Raw genomic sequence first — 16,393 nt, 5'->3', positions numbered from 1 at the left:
AAAAATATATGGTTTTCTGGGGATGTCTGTACAGTTACAGGGTGTTACGGCATATAATATGCAGTCCGGGGCTCTGTCAGCAGAGTGGGAACATTCATATGCACTTTCATTTGGTCAGTACATAAGCACATACTGGTACATACATGGTATATCTATGCATATTAGGCATCAAACAGCTAAGGTTAGGAAAGCTTTGTTTGGTAATTTGGTGTAGAATGGTGTCTTTACCCATGTTTGATTTGTCAGAATGTGTACTTTCCAAAAATATATGGTTTTCTGGGTGTCTCTACAGTTAGGGGGTCTTGTGACACATTATACACAGTCTGGGGTAATTTGCCATTGTATGTAAAAAATTGTGTGAGATAAACATGGCAAATTGCAACATTTTAAGGTGATTTTCAGAAGTTTCATCAAAACTCACTAAGTTTAGGAAAGCTTTGTTGTTAGGTAGTTTTGTATAGAAAGGTGTCTTTACCCATGTTGATTTGTCAGAATGTGTACTTTCCCAAAATATGTGGTTTTCAGGGGTTTCTGTACAGTTAGGGGGTATTACAACACATAATATGCAAGTAGGGGGTTTTGTTTGCAGAAACTGAGTTGGCTGACGAGACAATTCATATGCACTATTTTGGTTTGGGGTCCATACATACCACATACTATATCTATGCATATTGGGCATCACACTGTTCAGTGGACCTCTAGCGTTCTAGCTCTGTATGTCACCTCTGCCGCTACTCGCTGTTATGTCTCCTGTCGGCTGTGTCGCCATGGCAACCATACGCTCCTGCTGTTTGCGCTTGTGTAAGCTATGGATCTGGTCGTAGTCTCAGTGCAGGAGCGATGTATTATGGGAATCTTCTCTACCCAGCTCAGTATTTTTTTTTCCTGTTTGGCTTCTGATCTTCAGGTGAAATATGTGGCGACTTAAGGGCACTATTGAGACAACTGAAGGTATGCCTGCAGCTTGAGATTAACTCTTTATTAGCCTTTCCTTCTCCTTTAAGATCAGATGACTGACTTGCTCATTAAAGAATTGTCCACTTCTTTGCTTTATTAAACTCCTGGGTTGCTTTGGCTGTGTGTTTTGGGTCATTGTCCATCTGTATCATGAAACGCGGCCCAATCAATTTGACTGCATTTAGCTGGATTTGAGCAGAAAGTATGTCTCTGAACACCTCAGAATTCATTAGGCTGCTTCTGTCCTGTGTCGCATCATCAATAAACAATAAACAAATAAATCAATAAGTTGATCTTGGTTTCATCTGTCCAAAGAATGTTTTTCCAGAACTGTGCTGGCTTTTTTAGATGTTCTTTAGCAAAGTCCAAGCTAGCCTTTCTATTCTTGAGGCTTATGAAAGGCTTGCATCTTGCAGTGCACCCTCTGTATTTACTTTAATGTTGTCTTCTCTTTATGGTAGACTTGGATATCCATACACCTACCCCCTGGAGACAGTTGTTCACTTGGTTGGCTGTTGTGAAGGGGTTTCTCTTCACCATGGAAATTATTCTACGATCATCCACCAATGTTGTTTTCCGTGGACGTCCAGGGTTCACCAGTGCTTGCTTTCTTTCTTAGGATGTACCAAACTGTAGATTTTGCCACTCCTAATATTGTAGCAATTTCGCGGATGGGTTTTTTTCTGTTTTTGCAGCTTGCACGGAGAGCTCCTTTGACCGCATGTTGTCTCTTCACAGCAAAATCTTCCACATGCAAGCACCACACCTCAAATCAACTCCAGGCCTTTTATCTGCTTAATTGATAATGACATAATGACGGACTTGCCAACACCTGCCCATGATATAGCCTTTGAGTCAATTGTCCAATTACTTTTTTTTTCATCTGTGTTAGAAAAAAATTCTTTAGTGGCCTCACATTTTTATGCAATCGTTTTGTTCACAACACTGAATTAAAGCTGAAAGTCTGCACTTCAACTGCATCAGAGTTGTTTCATTTAAAATTCATTGTGGTAATATACAGAACCAAAATTAGAAAAAAATTGTCTCTGTCCAAATATTTATGGACCTAACTGTATTCACTCCATACATTTTAAATGTGCATGTATAATGTTTACCATCACAACTGTGTGATGCTTGCTCATATACATACTTTATACGTCTTATAATTAGTACAGGTATGAAAGCTCTGATGTACAGGAAAGCCATCTCACATATACTACACTACACTATACTATAATTCTAATTTTTAAAAATGATTTCCCTTTTCCTCTGTAATAATATTGTACTTGATCCTAACTAAGCTGCATTAATCCATATTGATGGCAAAATAATCCAATTGGGTTTATTAAATGTTTTTTAGTATATTAGGTAAGTGGTTAAAAAAATTTTTAAAAAATTGCATCTGCAAAAACCGACAGCTGCCATTGAATTTTACATGACCGCAACATCTTTTAGATGTTGGATTTTTTTGGATTTTTCGCATAATATAATTTTGATGCAAAATACATGGTGAAAAAATCATGTTTATATGTGAAAAAACAAGTGCAGAAAAAAGCAAAATGTTAGTAAATGCCCCCAATTGGGTCTATGCCTGTAATTATAATTGATTAATAAAAGAAAACTCTATATTAGGCTGAATGTGAGCAAACCAGACTAAATGTTTTGGGTTTAGAGTGCCACCTGTCAGTCATGATGTGAACTGTAGCACAACAAAACTATTTACAGGGTTTTTAAAGGGTCACTAATTTGTATTTGTGGCTGCAAACTATGTAAAACAATTTTCAAGAAGATATACTTACTTTTGTATGTTCACAGTTGTGACATGTGTTTTAGCGAATAAACTAGCTATCTGTATTTAAGAGAATTCAGACCACAGTGAAAAAATAATTAGTGAGGCAAAAGGAACAAATCCTATTGTTATCCAGAAACCCATTATTCAGAAATCTCCTGATTAAAAAAACAGCCTTCAGTTTATAGATTGATTTGCTGTTTTACTACTATCATAATAAATAACTGTTTACTTGTTTACTGTTATCTAAGTTATCATAAATCCATGTTCAGGGTCGGACTGTGGTGTGCAAGGCCCACTGGGGCTACTACCCCAGGCACCCACATATCACCTCTGGGTCTTTCATGGCTGCTCCCCCACCACCAGCCTCTCCAATATAGCTAATTCTGCCACAATCAGGGGAGGGGGGCAGCAGGGGAGCAACAGGGGGAAGGCAGGCAGGGATTGGGTCTGGGTTGGCAGTGTCCCGATGGCCCAGTCTGACCCGGTCTGTGTTAATGGCAAAACAGCTCTGTTGAGTTGTTCAAATGCTTTTTTTCAATTTAGTAGAGGCAGGGTCAGACTGGGCTGCTGGGAAAAACCTTGATGGGCCCGGCAGCCCAGACCCGACCCTTGCTGGCGCTCCCCTGGTTGACGGTGTTCCTCCCCTGACATGTTAAACTTGGGCGCGCTCAGGAGAGGCCTTTGGTGGGGGCTCCTACGGTGGGTTAGGGAGGCTCTGTGGGGGGGGGGTTAGTGGGTGCAGCAGGGGCCCTAGGGGGTGCAGGGTACGGGCCGGTGGGAGCACCTGCAGTGCCCCTGGGGTGGCAGCCCTTCACCCCCCCAGTCCGACCCTGAGTAGAGGTAAGCCCAGTGTCGGACTGGCCCACCAGGATACCAGGGAAAACTCCCGGTGGGCCCAGATGTCAGTGGGCCCTTTTGCTTCTAACTATTTAGCTTATTTCATGGTCATTCCCTATTTCTGTATGGGAATAAGGAAGCTTGATAGATGGAAGAATAGAGTACAGAATGTAGAGAAAAGAGACTAGGATAATAAAGAGTATGAGGGAGGAGAGGATGAATTAAAGTTTTCAGAGTGGGTTCATGGTTTTCTGGTGGGCCCCTGCTATCTCAGTCCAACACTGGGTAAGGCTAGATCCTAAACTAGATATTATCAATACATATTTCTCAATTGCCAACATATTCCGAAGCGATATATAATAATGGCTGTATACATTGAACATACAGATTAAAGGAGAAGGAAAAGTGAAAACTAAATAAGCTTTTGATATTGAGAATTTGGCCATCAGAAAATTATCTGTAAGACATCTGTGTTGTTCACAGATAAAATTATGACATAGATGTTTTTTTGTTGCACAATATTTTGACGAGAACATAACAAAAATCCTTAAGTTCACTATCAGCAGTTTGCCAGTGTTAGTGAGTTAGGGTATACCACTTTGATCTGAAGACCTATATGTATTGAACAAAACATCCCTGCCCAACAGGCGTGATCCACAGGGTGTATCCTATTGCAACGAATTTCCACATTTCACCATTGGCGGGTTTTTTTTGCAAAACGCCTGCAAAAATTTATAAATAAAAATATAGTATATAAAAAATTTGCTGTGTGACAAAAAGAGTTGTGTGCATAATTTTCTGACATAAGCAACAATTTTGTTTTGACACTCAACAATTTTTTTACATGCATATTTTTTCGGTTTACGCAAATTTTTCTTTCTTTTGCAAAACAGGACAGATTCGCTCATCACTAATCACCAAAAAACTATATTTTTGCACAGCGACAGAAAATGTAATAAAAAACTTTACAATATGTATTAATTGCAAAATTCCCGTGGTTCAAGTAAATGTAAATATAATTAAATTGAAAGAAGTATTTGTTTATCTTTTTTGTTCTCTGGTTGTTACTCTTGAAGTAATATAACAAAAGTCAGTAATCAAAAAAAAATTCGCTCATAGCTACCTGCCAAAAGAGTGACTTAGGAATAGAGAGATATTAAGAGGAGCACTACTATGATGGCTGTAACTACAATTCTTTCTGTGCCCATGTCATTAAGCAAGAAAACATATTAGTAATGTGAAGTGACTGTAATGTGTACCAATACCATCCTAAAGTAACAGATATGAGGTTTACAAAAATATGTTGTGGCGTTTCATCAAATAAACAATTAAAGTGTTTTAAGAACCAATAGAACCCAAATTATTGCTAGATCTGTGATGTGTGAGAAGTCAATGTGAAAACCCTTCCTCTATTACTGCAGTGAGGGGCCACCTCACTGTACTGTGCTGTACTGGGAGAGTTGCATCTGTGCAGACTGACTGCTGAGGCTGAGAGAAAGTTTGAGGTATCTAAAGCAAGGACAAGGCCAGAATCCAAACATATAATATGCATTCCTATTATACCTCTTTTATATTATAAATGCTTATTATGTAAAACAACTTTTCAAGCAATAGCTGTGACAAGGGGAGGTCCATTTATTAACATTGTAATTTTGTCGATTTAGAGGTCATTTATTAAAAGATCAGAATTGATCTTTTTAAAAAAAATTGCCTAGGACACTCCCATTGGCTTTTAGATGGCAAAGTGGTTTACACAAGCGGGCAGGCGGATGAAGGAAGGGCCAGGGAGTTGTGTGTCAGGCCCCATCTTAAAAAATTTTTTGTTGGGGGGGGGGGCAGCATGGCATTGCTACAATAAAATCAGAACTTCAGTTTCAGCAAGATTCTTTACATGTTGTAAATACGATAAAGTTGAACATCATATGTACACTAGCGGCCAATGTAGAACACTTATTAAAAAAGCTTTGAAGGAGCTGTGCTGAGTTTGCTGCTAGTGTTACCAAGCATTGTAAGGCAATGTGTTTCCTATACAGTTACATGTAACACAGAATATACAGTGCTGGCACGGCTGATACTATCTCAGCTCTGTAGATTCTACAACACCTAAAGGGTTAAATTGAGCATATTCTTCTAACAGCTTGTTGCTGTGTATTCTGCAACTGGTTCCTACGGGTTACTAAAATGTAGAGTAAAGTATACACTGGTACAGTAGAATAATTTGGGGTGTTGCCCAACAAGGCAAGTGCCACCCCAAGAGCATGGCTATGTGATATCTGTTAAATGTTATAACCCCATCACCACTGGATGTGGTCTGTTTAAAGGTGTGCTATACATATTTTTGTGTGTTGCTAAAAGGTTCCATGGGCTCCAAACAGATGCATAGTTTATTTCTCTTTTTACATTTAACTTTTGTATCACATACACCAACCAGTATGTTTATACTAATTATAAAATACTAATACAGATAAATATCTTACTTACACATTTCTATCTGTCCTAGATAGTATTCTATCTGGCCTATGGAGTATAGCATATGTCAAAGCTGTAGTAATGCTGTCATTGGACTAGAACTATCCTGTACCTTGTATTCATGATTTAGGAGAAACAGGAGACATGCAGATGTTTAGGTAATAAATAATTTATTTTCACTCCAGGTTTCAACTTTACACATAAAAATTATTTCTTTGAAATTTCCCATCAAATCCTGTCGAGGAAGCAAAAAGGCCATGGGAAGGCCAAGGAGGCACAGAAAGAAGGAAAGAAGAGGCGAGGGGAGGCACAATGGGTAGGAATCTTACAGATAACTGTAAGAGGCACGATGGAGAGATGTTGAAACAGACAAGAAAATCACTGAAAGGAAATGACATAGGGAAAAATACAAAATGGGGTAACATTCATCTCAAATAAATGGGAAGCTAGGAAGTTACAGAAAAAAACCCATAGGAAAACATATCTTAGTTACTTTATTATGTTTCTTTTTGGGGGGGTTGGATTTGAGGTGATTCATAAGGTGTTCACCTCACCCTGAAATACCTGCCTAGTCAAAGAAGTATCACCAAACAAAGCATAATTGATATATAAGGAAGTTCTATGTATTATCGCTTTTTACTTTTTCTTATTTGTTTTGTTTCCTCGTGAGTGCCTCGTGAGTTGGGGCTAATTCTAATCGTCCCTGCTGTTGATTAGCCCCCTAAACACTGCAGAAGGCTGGAGTTTGTGCAATGTGCAAAATTACTATGTTTTTTACCCACAGAGCCACATTATACCCCCCCCCAAAATTTCAGTACAATTATGGGTGCTACAGCCTTCCTGTGCCACACAGTACATGCAAATTGCATATTGCAACCATGAATGTGGATGAGTAAAGCATTTCCACTATAGGAATGCTCATGGCACAGGAAACAGGCAATATTAATTAAAAGACCTTATAGAGTGTGTGTGCGCATGGTAGAAATTGTATATTGTAAAACCAACTGGGTTTGGCACTGCTAAATAATGTCTGTTAATTGCTGCAGAATTGTGTTGGCTCTACTGTATATAAATAAATGATAATAAATCACAAGCCCCAGTTATTACTGCATTGTGTTTGTTCTAGTTTTTAGAGAGATGTTTATCCTACCTGGTGGGCTTTAATGTTCAGTTTATCACTAGATAAGTTTTCTTTTTTTTTTGTATAATTATTTTTATTGTGTTTTATACAAATGAAAATAACTTTAACGGCAGCTTTTTAATCTCTTTCACTCTCAAAAGTTTAGTGAAGTTAGCAAACAGACTAAGAGATAGAGTTTTTAACTAATACAACATGTAAACCTATACTAAATTATTATACTTAACAATGGATAAGTTTTCTAACTGTGAGGCACTTGCAATTCTGGAATGACCCCAACATATTTCTTGCTGCTCATATATGGCAGTAGCTGCAGCTATATATCCACAGAGCTGCAGACATAAAGTGCCAAAATATCATTGTTAACTGTAACATTGTTATTTTGAAAATGATTTTAAAATGGGTGTTCCTTCTCTGCTGTTAGTGTCCCTTTAATAAGGATGAATGCAGTGGCATAACTTGGTTGTGCTAGGCCGCCCTGCAGAAAAATATTTTGAGAGGGTCCGGCACGACCAGTGCCTCCTCCCCGTCCCACTTCCCCCAGGTAAGAGAGGGTCCCGGGGAGGGGGAACTAAGGTACAGCAGACACTCCGGTTCGGGCCCTCCCTGGCCCCCCCCAAGACCGTGGGGTGGTGCATTTGTGCATATTTTTCTGTCACATATAAATCACTGAACATTTCAGCAGCCAAAAGCATGAGACTGCAGGTGTCTTCATAAATGTTCTGGAATGCCACATCCAAACCTATATAAAGGAGACAGAGCTGCAACCTCACCCATGTGTCAACCTGAGGTATTGGCTGATTACATTCCAGACAAATCAACTGCATTTTCTGTCAAAAATAGCTTGTTACATATGGTTGGGCAATAAGGTCTACTAGACCAAATCTGTTTGCCACATGCATGACAAGAAATTGCCTACCAGAAAACCATGAGGTAAAGATGCATGTTTATAGGTGATTGTCTTCCTAAAAGGTTATATGGCAATGCAACATGCTTGTTGCATTGTATGGATCTTACCAAAATATTTTGAAGATATTTCTTAGGATATTTGTACAATAGCTTGTCTTGGTAAAAACACATCTGACAGTAGCCAAAACTCTGAGACTTAAAAACATAAGCAGTTACAGTAAAGCAATATTTTTGTTATAATGTTAAATTATATGAACCTTATTTGGTGATACTTCTTAATTAATTATGGCTGCAACAGGGATCATAAGTTTGTGGAGCTCACTTGTCTTCACCACCATATAGTCAAGAAATTAATATGGAGATATGATGTCCATTCTGTATCAAATTGCACTGAGATAAGTTAAAAAAAAACCTGCATAATGAAAAGGGAACCAGTTATATGGGAGTGTTAAAGGAAATCTATCATTATAAAATGGTACAATCCACTTACCTTGAATAGGTATAGCTTAATTTTTCCTAGTTTTGTTTTATCTTTTTTGTTTGTTTATAAGCTGTTGTTGTACCCACCAATGTATCTTTTTATACAATCAGTTATGTAGTGACCCTGTTATTTCTATAACTGCATTTGTGTTTGTCAAAATATTTCTGAATGTCCTGCAGAGCAGGTGGCATACCCAAAGTCATTTTATCTATCTGCAGCTGACCAATAACATTTAATGTGAAACTTTCCTGAGGCACGGTCTGTATCTCTGCAGGGAGGGGTTTACTGGTTAGTGAAAGAGCTAGTTTACATAGGTGACCATATTACAACTAAATAATGCATTAAATAACACCAAATGACACTAACTATGGCAGCTTGATTCATTTAAAGAGCAGTTTACCTGAGCATTTATATATTGTTGCTACAATTGCTGGTTCATACAAATGAAGGGCCTTCCCTTGACTGATGCTAGAACCATTTTTGTATACTTTGGATGCCACATGGCAATTAAAACAACCAGTCAGTGGGATAGATACCCAAAACCTCAGCAGGGGCATCCTATTTTTATTCAGTCACTGAATATTGTAAACAAATTAAAACACTGATGTGGCATATCTGTAGCACCATACTATAGTAACAAAATAGCATCACAAGAAGCCACATGTGTAAACTAGCCTTTTATCCCTCTACAAATTGACATAGCATTGGCACTGACTACTATTATGCTTCACTGCATGACATTTAAAGGTACATTGTAAATACAAGTCCTGTGATAGATTGCCTTTAAATTAACCCATAAATTACCTTGTTTAACACAACACTATTTAAATGACATGCTCTGGCATTAAAAAAAATGATTGATAAAGCCCCATAGGACTGAAAAGTGTCACAGAATATTGCTCTTGTGTGATAAGCAATAATCTGTAATATAGTTGGGGAGTATTATTAGCCAATGCAAGTGGTAGAAAATTTATTTTGGTGTCCTCTAAAATTAGGAAGGACACTTAAAATTGGAAGGGGGTCTACATTATTCCACACATTTGTCCAGGAGATTGTCATGAGCAGTTGGCAAGAGGTGCAATGGTTTATGTTTTCGGAGATGGACCAGTACTGATATAATCTCTGTTTACAGCTGTCACATCCCATGGTTGCTCTAGGAACTCAGAGGTTTCTTCTGCTATCTGACCTGGAATCCGAAAGTCCACAGCTGGATGTCCCCCTTTAGGGATGTTGTGGGTGGGGGCTCTAGGTTCAGGAGGGCAACCAGTCCCTTGTAGAAACTGCAAGAAGTTTTCCTCAATGGAGCCTTCCCTGCTGGGCAGTCGTAGTTCATCTTCTCCAGCACCACCTCTTTTAAAGAAGCAACCTACCCACCTCCCCAGTTCCAAACGAATTTGCCTGTTGAGACATCCATAGAAAATAGGGTTTGATGCAAAGCAAAGGAATCCCATCCAGGTGACAACCCACTCTGCACGCGATCCAGGTGGTGGAGGGGGAGAGCGCAGTGCAGCATACAGATGAAAGCCAAAATAGGGCAACCAGCATAGCAAAAACTGACCTCCTACTGCAGCCAAGACAGCTGCAGCCTTCCCTCCTCCTCCCCCACCTGGTAGACGCTGCTGTGGTGTCCCACGAGTACCACCTGAACCAGTCACCATAGTGGAACGGCTGCTAAGAGATTCTGAACGCCGCCGCTGAGGAGATGTGTCCATCCAGGTGGGCAGAGGCCCATGGTGCAGGGCAGCCACCCGTGCCACCTTGAACATGCTGCAGTATACAACAATGATGATGGTAAGAGGCAATAGAAAATAGAATGAGGAGTAAAACAGAAGAAATCCAGCACGGAAGACACTGTTGCCCCCTCCCTGCAGACTGCAGTGTCCAGGGGCTGGGGGGTTCCAGCCCAGTACAGGGACAAGTGAAGTCAGAAGGGCCTTGACCCAAACCCCAGCCAAAACCCAGCTGACCAATCCCATTGTCATTTTGACTTGGTATCTCATTGGATGTACCACATAGTAGTATCTCTCTATGTTGATGGCAGAAATAGACAAGATACCTGTGCTGGTCAGACAAACACTTAGGAAGAGGTAGGCACGGCAGGCCATCTGCCCCAAACCTTGGCCTTCATACAGATAGGTGCCCCCACCCCCTGACAACATGGCCAATGGCATAAGGGTTAGTGCAGCCAGAAGATCCACCACACATAAGTGGAAGACCAGAACAAACTTCCTGAGGGATGGAGTTTTCATGATGACCCCCATGACTGCCACATTCCCAGCCACTGCTAGAAGGTCCATGAGAAGCATGAGGAAGAGGGCCCCATACTGGGGGTTTGTGGGAGAGGAGGCCCCTGAAAAATTGAAGGAAAGGTTCCAAGTGTGAGAGGGAAGGGAGGTATCCATGGGGATGATTTGGATTAAAGGTCACCATCACCCTTCTGCTTACAGGACCATCACCCATCATACATCAAAAAGAAAGGAGGGTCCTGAAAGAATTACAGGAGAATAAAAAGGACAGGCATTGGGAACAGCAAACAATGGAAAATCTGCATGAAACTGCAAAAAAATGTAAAAGAGCAAATAAAAAAAAAGGGTGAGACAAGAAAAATGTTAAGATAGTAGGCTAAGGGTTACTTTGGGTCAAAATAGACAGAATAAAGGAATGGACTGGAGGTCAAAGGGATAAAGGGGAGAGAAAGGGGATATTGTCCCAGAAAAAGGTCACATTTCGGACAAATATTTGTCACAAACAGCTATGTCTTCTGCAATGGTCTGCAGTAAGTGGTTTGTCTGGCCCACAAAGCATTACTCCTATATTAGAGACAGTATTGCCAAGTCAGAGTGTTGCCCCTTTAGGTATTCTTTCCTAAAGGGTGTTATTTCTTTCTGAAGAGTATTATAATATCCTACAGAGCATTTCTCTGTTGTGTAGACCATTCCTGCCCACACTATGTCACTGTGGGTAGCAGAATATCCTTTCTGCTTGTATTCTGCAAAACGCCATTCAGAAATCTGAAATCATTTCTGTCATTCCTTACATCTTCTTCTGCATACAGAAGGACACTCCTCTAGATGTCCGAGTATCAGTACAGTTGGTAAAGGCACTCCCAGTCTGTATCCAGGGAGGCAGCGTATGGCACAGTTTCTAGGTGCTTAGTGATGTATAGAAGAGCATTTGTGTCATACCGGCTGCTCAGCAATGGTCATCAGATGCACACAACCTACATGAAACAGGTTAAAGGGGTTAAACATAGTATGGTAAGGGGCCCTTTTTACATACCATGTTGAGTCTAAGAAACAAGCCATCTTCTGGAAGTAAATGGTTGCATTACATTGCCTCTTAGTCTAGTAGCTTTACCTATATGTGAAACTGTGTCTCTAATATAAAAATGTGGGCGTCTGTGTGTGTGTCTATAGTATTAATGCTGCCACCATAACTCCTGTTTAAATACCTCCATATGTATATACCCCGTTAGCTGCTATATAATTCCCCTTGTTAACATCTGTATCTCTATTATTTTTAGGTTGTGATTATATACCCAATTATAAAGACTTATACTTACTAGATTTTTCTCCAAGGTGATCTGCATGAGACCCTTCCAGAATAGTTAGGAATCTACGGTCAGCTTTTCTCCTTCATCCCCATACACCTGCCAGCCAGAGAGCAGGAGAGCAGAGCGGCAGCTCAGCCCCCCAGCATCTATCGCACAGCACTGCAGTGATGGAACCAGCAGGAACAGGGTCCTATAATCACTCAGATTTACACACACATACACACATATCCATTTTTAGTCTGGGCAAAGCTAATGAGGGATTCTGCGCTATGTATATTTAAAAAAGCAAATAATAGAAGAAAGGTATGGTAGACTCTCCACAAATATACTCACAAATAAAAAAGGACATTTGTTGGTACATGGGTACAAATGTGGCTACTGTAAACATTGGGCAATGTCATCATTTTTTCTATTAATGGAAAATAATTTTGTGGCAAAATTGTGACTAGATCTCAGTGTACTTTATGCATAGGCAACCCGTGAGCCTACAGTCGTTGCAGCTTTTGCCAGCTTAGCTACCTTGGGGGATGCTGGGAGTTGTAGTTCTTAAGCCAACAGTGTGCTAAAGTTTGCCTAATTATTTTAAAAGAAATTTCCCATATAAATACTATACTATACTGTATTTTTTAAGAATGTGCAGAATATATTGGCTTTTTATAAATACTTTTTATTAGGAAAAAATACTAATACAATGTTAGTATAGTTATATTAATTCAGCCTATTTCTTAACACTTTGGGTTGACTTTACCCAGCTGTAGTATGTAAACACAAGTGTTTTCCATGCATTTATGGTATATTATACAGCGTCCAACCGGACGCATCTTGAAATGCACGGACATGTAAGGCACGAATACTGATACCCATTTGATTCTGTCCATTTTGTTTTTTGCTGGGTCTTTGCCAGGCTCTGTTTGTCCTGCTGTCACACAGTTGTCTGGGTCTCTCCCCATCTCCTGCTGTCATCCCATTCATTTGTCACACAATTTTTCTCCCTCCTTTCTGACCACCTGTTTCTCACATGAGAGCAGTCAAATCTTACTGCTGCTCTGTTTGTGCTCTTAAACATTTACCTTACTCCTTGTTAATCTCTTTATATTCTGTTATGACAAAGATTATTTGCCTTTGTCACACTGTTTATCTTCAGCTTTCATTAGACTGCCTCTGGTTTAATTTACTCTCTATATTTTGTATTACATCTGTCCACATCACTTCAGCTATGTCAAGCTGTGACATGGCAGTCTGCACTCCTTTCTCTCAGCACAAAAACTGTCTCTGGCCATGTCTCTGTGTCCTGCTGTCTCTCAAGGTCCTTTGTTGCTGTTCAGTTTTTTAACGAGTGTATTTTTGGGTCCTTGTGTCATAGCAACGTGGTCATGTGACCATTCTGAATATTCATGAGCGCCTCACGTTCTAAGAAGCAGAGGACTATGGGAGACTGTTCACCGGGAGGCTGCAGAGCCCATTAAGTGTCATTATCATTATTTATTTATAAGTATAGCTGGCCATTTTACACTGTATGTAGACATTTTAATACTCCGCACTGTGAATGTCAAATGTTCATAATATGTGAGATAGAATGAGTGATAGACGGATAGCTGTTCTATTGTATACGTATATAAGTAAAATCATTTTTTCCACAGGAAGTTATTTTTGCTCATTACTCACTGGTAATATATAGATGCGATAGGTATAGAAAATATAGGTTTTTTTTTTATCTAAGTGTTTGATGACACATTGCTAATTAATTGCTGTATACTCATCATAGATCTTGAGACATGTATGTACAGAAAGGCTGCAGCCCCCATCATGCACTGTAGGATCTTTATTAAAGGATGGCAGCAGTTGTTATCCCTTATAAGTGCCACTGTATTTCTCAAAATGCAATGCTACTGTATTATGAATTGGTCATGTCTAAAAAAAAAAGTAGAAATCCCATTTTCCACTGTAAGAGGCTGATCCACATTACTTGAGCACAGACCCTACACAGACAACTATTTCTGTTAAAAATCACTAAAATTATGTATTCCTTACTTATAGTCTTTCACCATTAAGTACTAAAAAAACTACAACAGCCGATGCAGTGTTAGAGGTCAGCAATGTAAGCAGTCAGATGAAGGTGAAACTAAAAAGGCCAATTAAGTAAAGTGAGTATACAGAAAAATAAATCAGAAAGGGGAGCAGTAGAACCTGCTGCTATATTTCCGTTATATCAAAAGCTGTCTGAAATATTATAAATAATAGGTTAGTATAAGAGATTAAAAAGGTTGCAGTTCTCAAGCTGTTGTATTTCAGCTCATGACAAACATTGTAAACAATTGAATAACAATTGGTGGATAAAAGGTTGATGGAGCAGGGATATCTTGTGCAAATTGCAATGCCCACTTTGTGTGTTGGTGGGTCTGGTATTAGCATTTCTTTTGCAGATAAGACTGCAGCTGTACATAGCTGGTTGAGGGTAATATGATTCTGCTGCCTCCTGCTGTATGTTTTAGTTCACATTATTAACTCACAGACTTTAGCTGTGTGTGAGGGCAATTGTAATTTATTAAGTTATTGGTATTAAGTTGTTGATACACATTGGTGGGACAGGCAGAAGCCCTTTTAGGGGCCCAATTCTAGCCATGTGTTCTGACTGAACAACGGACAGAGAACAGGCAAATTGGGGCATAACTGGAGCATACATAGGTAGGATTAAGCGCCCAATGATTTCTGAAGGTAGCCCTGGTGATAACCCCCTTCATATTTAGACATTAGGGAACATGAGCATTACTGTACTTGATATTACTCTCTTCAAAAGTGCATTTTTGACAAATAATAAACTGACCCAAAATCAAGGAAGAAAGCAGTTAATCTGCTTTTCATGGCCATCCCAGGCAGCATGAAACAAATGGGTTAAGTATTCCTGCTGGCTGTAGACAGAAGAAAGCAAATCTATAACCCTCCCTTTTGTTTACTTACTGGGTCTATGACCAATAGCCGGCTATAGTTCTCTCGGCTAAGTCCTTGCACCCTTTCAGTCTGGAACCACTTATGGAAGCTGGAGTAATTTGGATATCTGGGCATTGTAGTTCATCTGGCTTATTGTAGGGCCTTAGGATGAATGTACATGCAGGTGCATGCAAGTTTTTGTGTATTGCTGCACTGCACAAAGAACCTTGGATGTAGGAAGTTGGTTAATTATATTTATTTCCAGTTACTCTGCCCTGTGGAGGACCTCCCCAGAAAACAGAGCAGGTCCTGTGAGCTTCATTTCTGGTTAACCTCTATCTTGCAAAGAATGCAGCAATCCGACAGCTAGGAGTAAGAGTAAAAGTCTGGGATGCATAGCATAGCTGTTGGATAGAAATTTGGAAACGTCTCAGAGGATTCAGACCATTTATATCACAGTTTCTGATCAGGAGTGAATTATGCCTCGACCCAAGACAGAGCAGTCAGATCAGTGACCTCATCCAGTCGATCTCAGTGTCCCCAAAGCAGGTAGTTATTTTTTGAATTCTGACTTGGTGCCAAGTTTTGGTTGAATAAAAACAAGATTTGCTACCAAATAAACCCTCATGTAAGATTATAGTGTGCATAGAGGCTACCAAATAGCCAATCTTAGCCCATATGTAGCACCTTCATGAACTCTTACGATGCTATTGTTGCTCTCCAAGTCTTCTTACATTTGACTGTGGCTCACGAGTAAGAAAGATTGGGGTCCCCTGAGTCAGATGTTCTTCGTTGGATTACCTCGGCAGTTTTTGAAGCAGAGAAGCTTCAACTAGGGATAATGCAGTCCCTTTTAAATCTAGGAAGATGGAAAGAGCTTTATTCTCTGACTTATCTTCAGAATCCAGGGGCCTGTCTTGATTAAAGTAGTAAGGCAAAATTTAGTGTTAGAGGATGAGAGTTAGCCCTTCAGTATTTTTTAATAATAAGAAGAAGGTCACATTTTCTAAGTAAGCTCAAGATTTTATTAATGCTGGCAAAATATTTTTAGAAGGGTGCCCATTAAAGCCAAGTTCCAAAGGCTTTATCCATTTCCACCTAAATTTCAGGATGTTTGGAATAATCCCCCAGGAGTGTATGCTTCTGTGGATAGGCTGTCTAAGAGGACTGCTTTACACATTGATGATTCTTTAACTCTTAGGCACCCAATAGTGAAACAGATAGAGCTATCATTAAAGAAGCTGTTCATCACCACGGAAGCAGAATGCAAGGCACTTGCCATTTAGACTAATAAGCTGGGACAGTGTCACGATCTCCCTGAGGAAGGTG

The 16,393-nt window shown here is 39.7% G+C and overlaps 1 protein-coding gene across 1 annotated transcript; it reads right to left on the bottom strand.

The window, feature by feature from the left end:
- Positions 1–6,208: 6,208 nt before the first annotated feature.
- Positions 6,209–13,413, bottom strand: gpr61 (G protein-coupled receptor 61). The gene is made up of 2 exons (XM_004910663.4): positions 12,146–13,413; positions 6,209–11,803 (listed from the first exon to the last, which is right to left on the bottom strand). The coding sequence occupies exon 2, from the start codon at positions 10,983–10,985 to the stop codon at positions 9,669–9,671; it is 1,317 nt and encodes a 438-aa protein (XP_004910720.1). The 5' UTR covers positions 10,986–11,803; positions 12,146–13,413; the 3' UTR covers positions 6,209–9,668.
- Positions 13,414–16,393: the final 2,980 nt, after the last annotated feature.

The sequence above is a fragment of the Xenopus tropicalis genome, chromosome 2, assembly GCF_000004195.4.
Source record: "Xenopus tropicalis strain Nigerian chromosome 2, UCB_Xtro_10.0, whole genome shotgun sequence".
NCBI classification, from domain to species: Eukaryota; Metazoa; Chordata; class Amphibia; order Anura; family Pipidae; genus Xenopus; species Xenopus tropicalis.
This window is presented reverse-complemented; position numbering and strand designations above follow the sequence as displayed.

Excerpts from the sequence above, each read along its gene's own strand:
- gpr61 (XM_004910663.4), bottom strand. The coding sequence starts at position 10,985 with ATGGATACCTCCCTTCCCTCTCACACTTGGAACCTTTCCTTCAATTTT.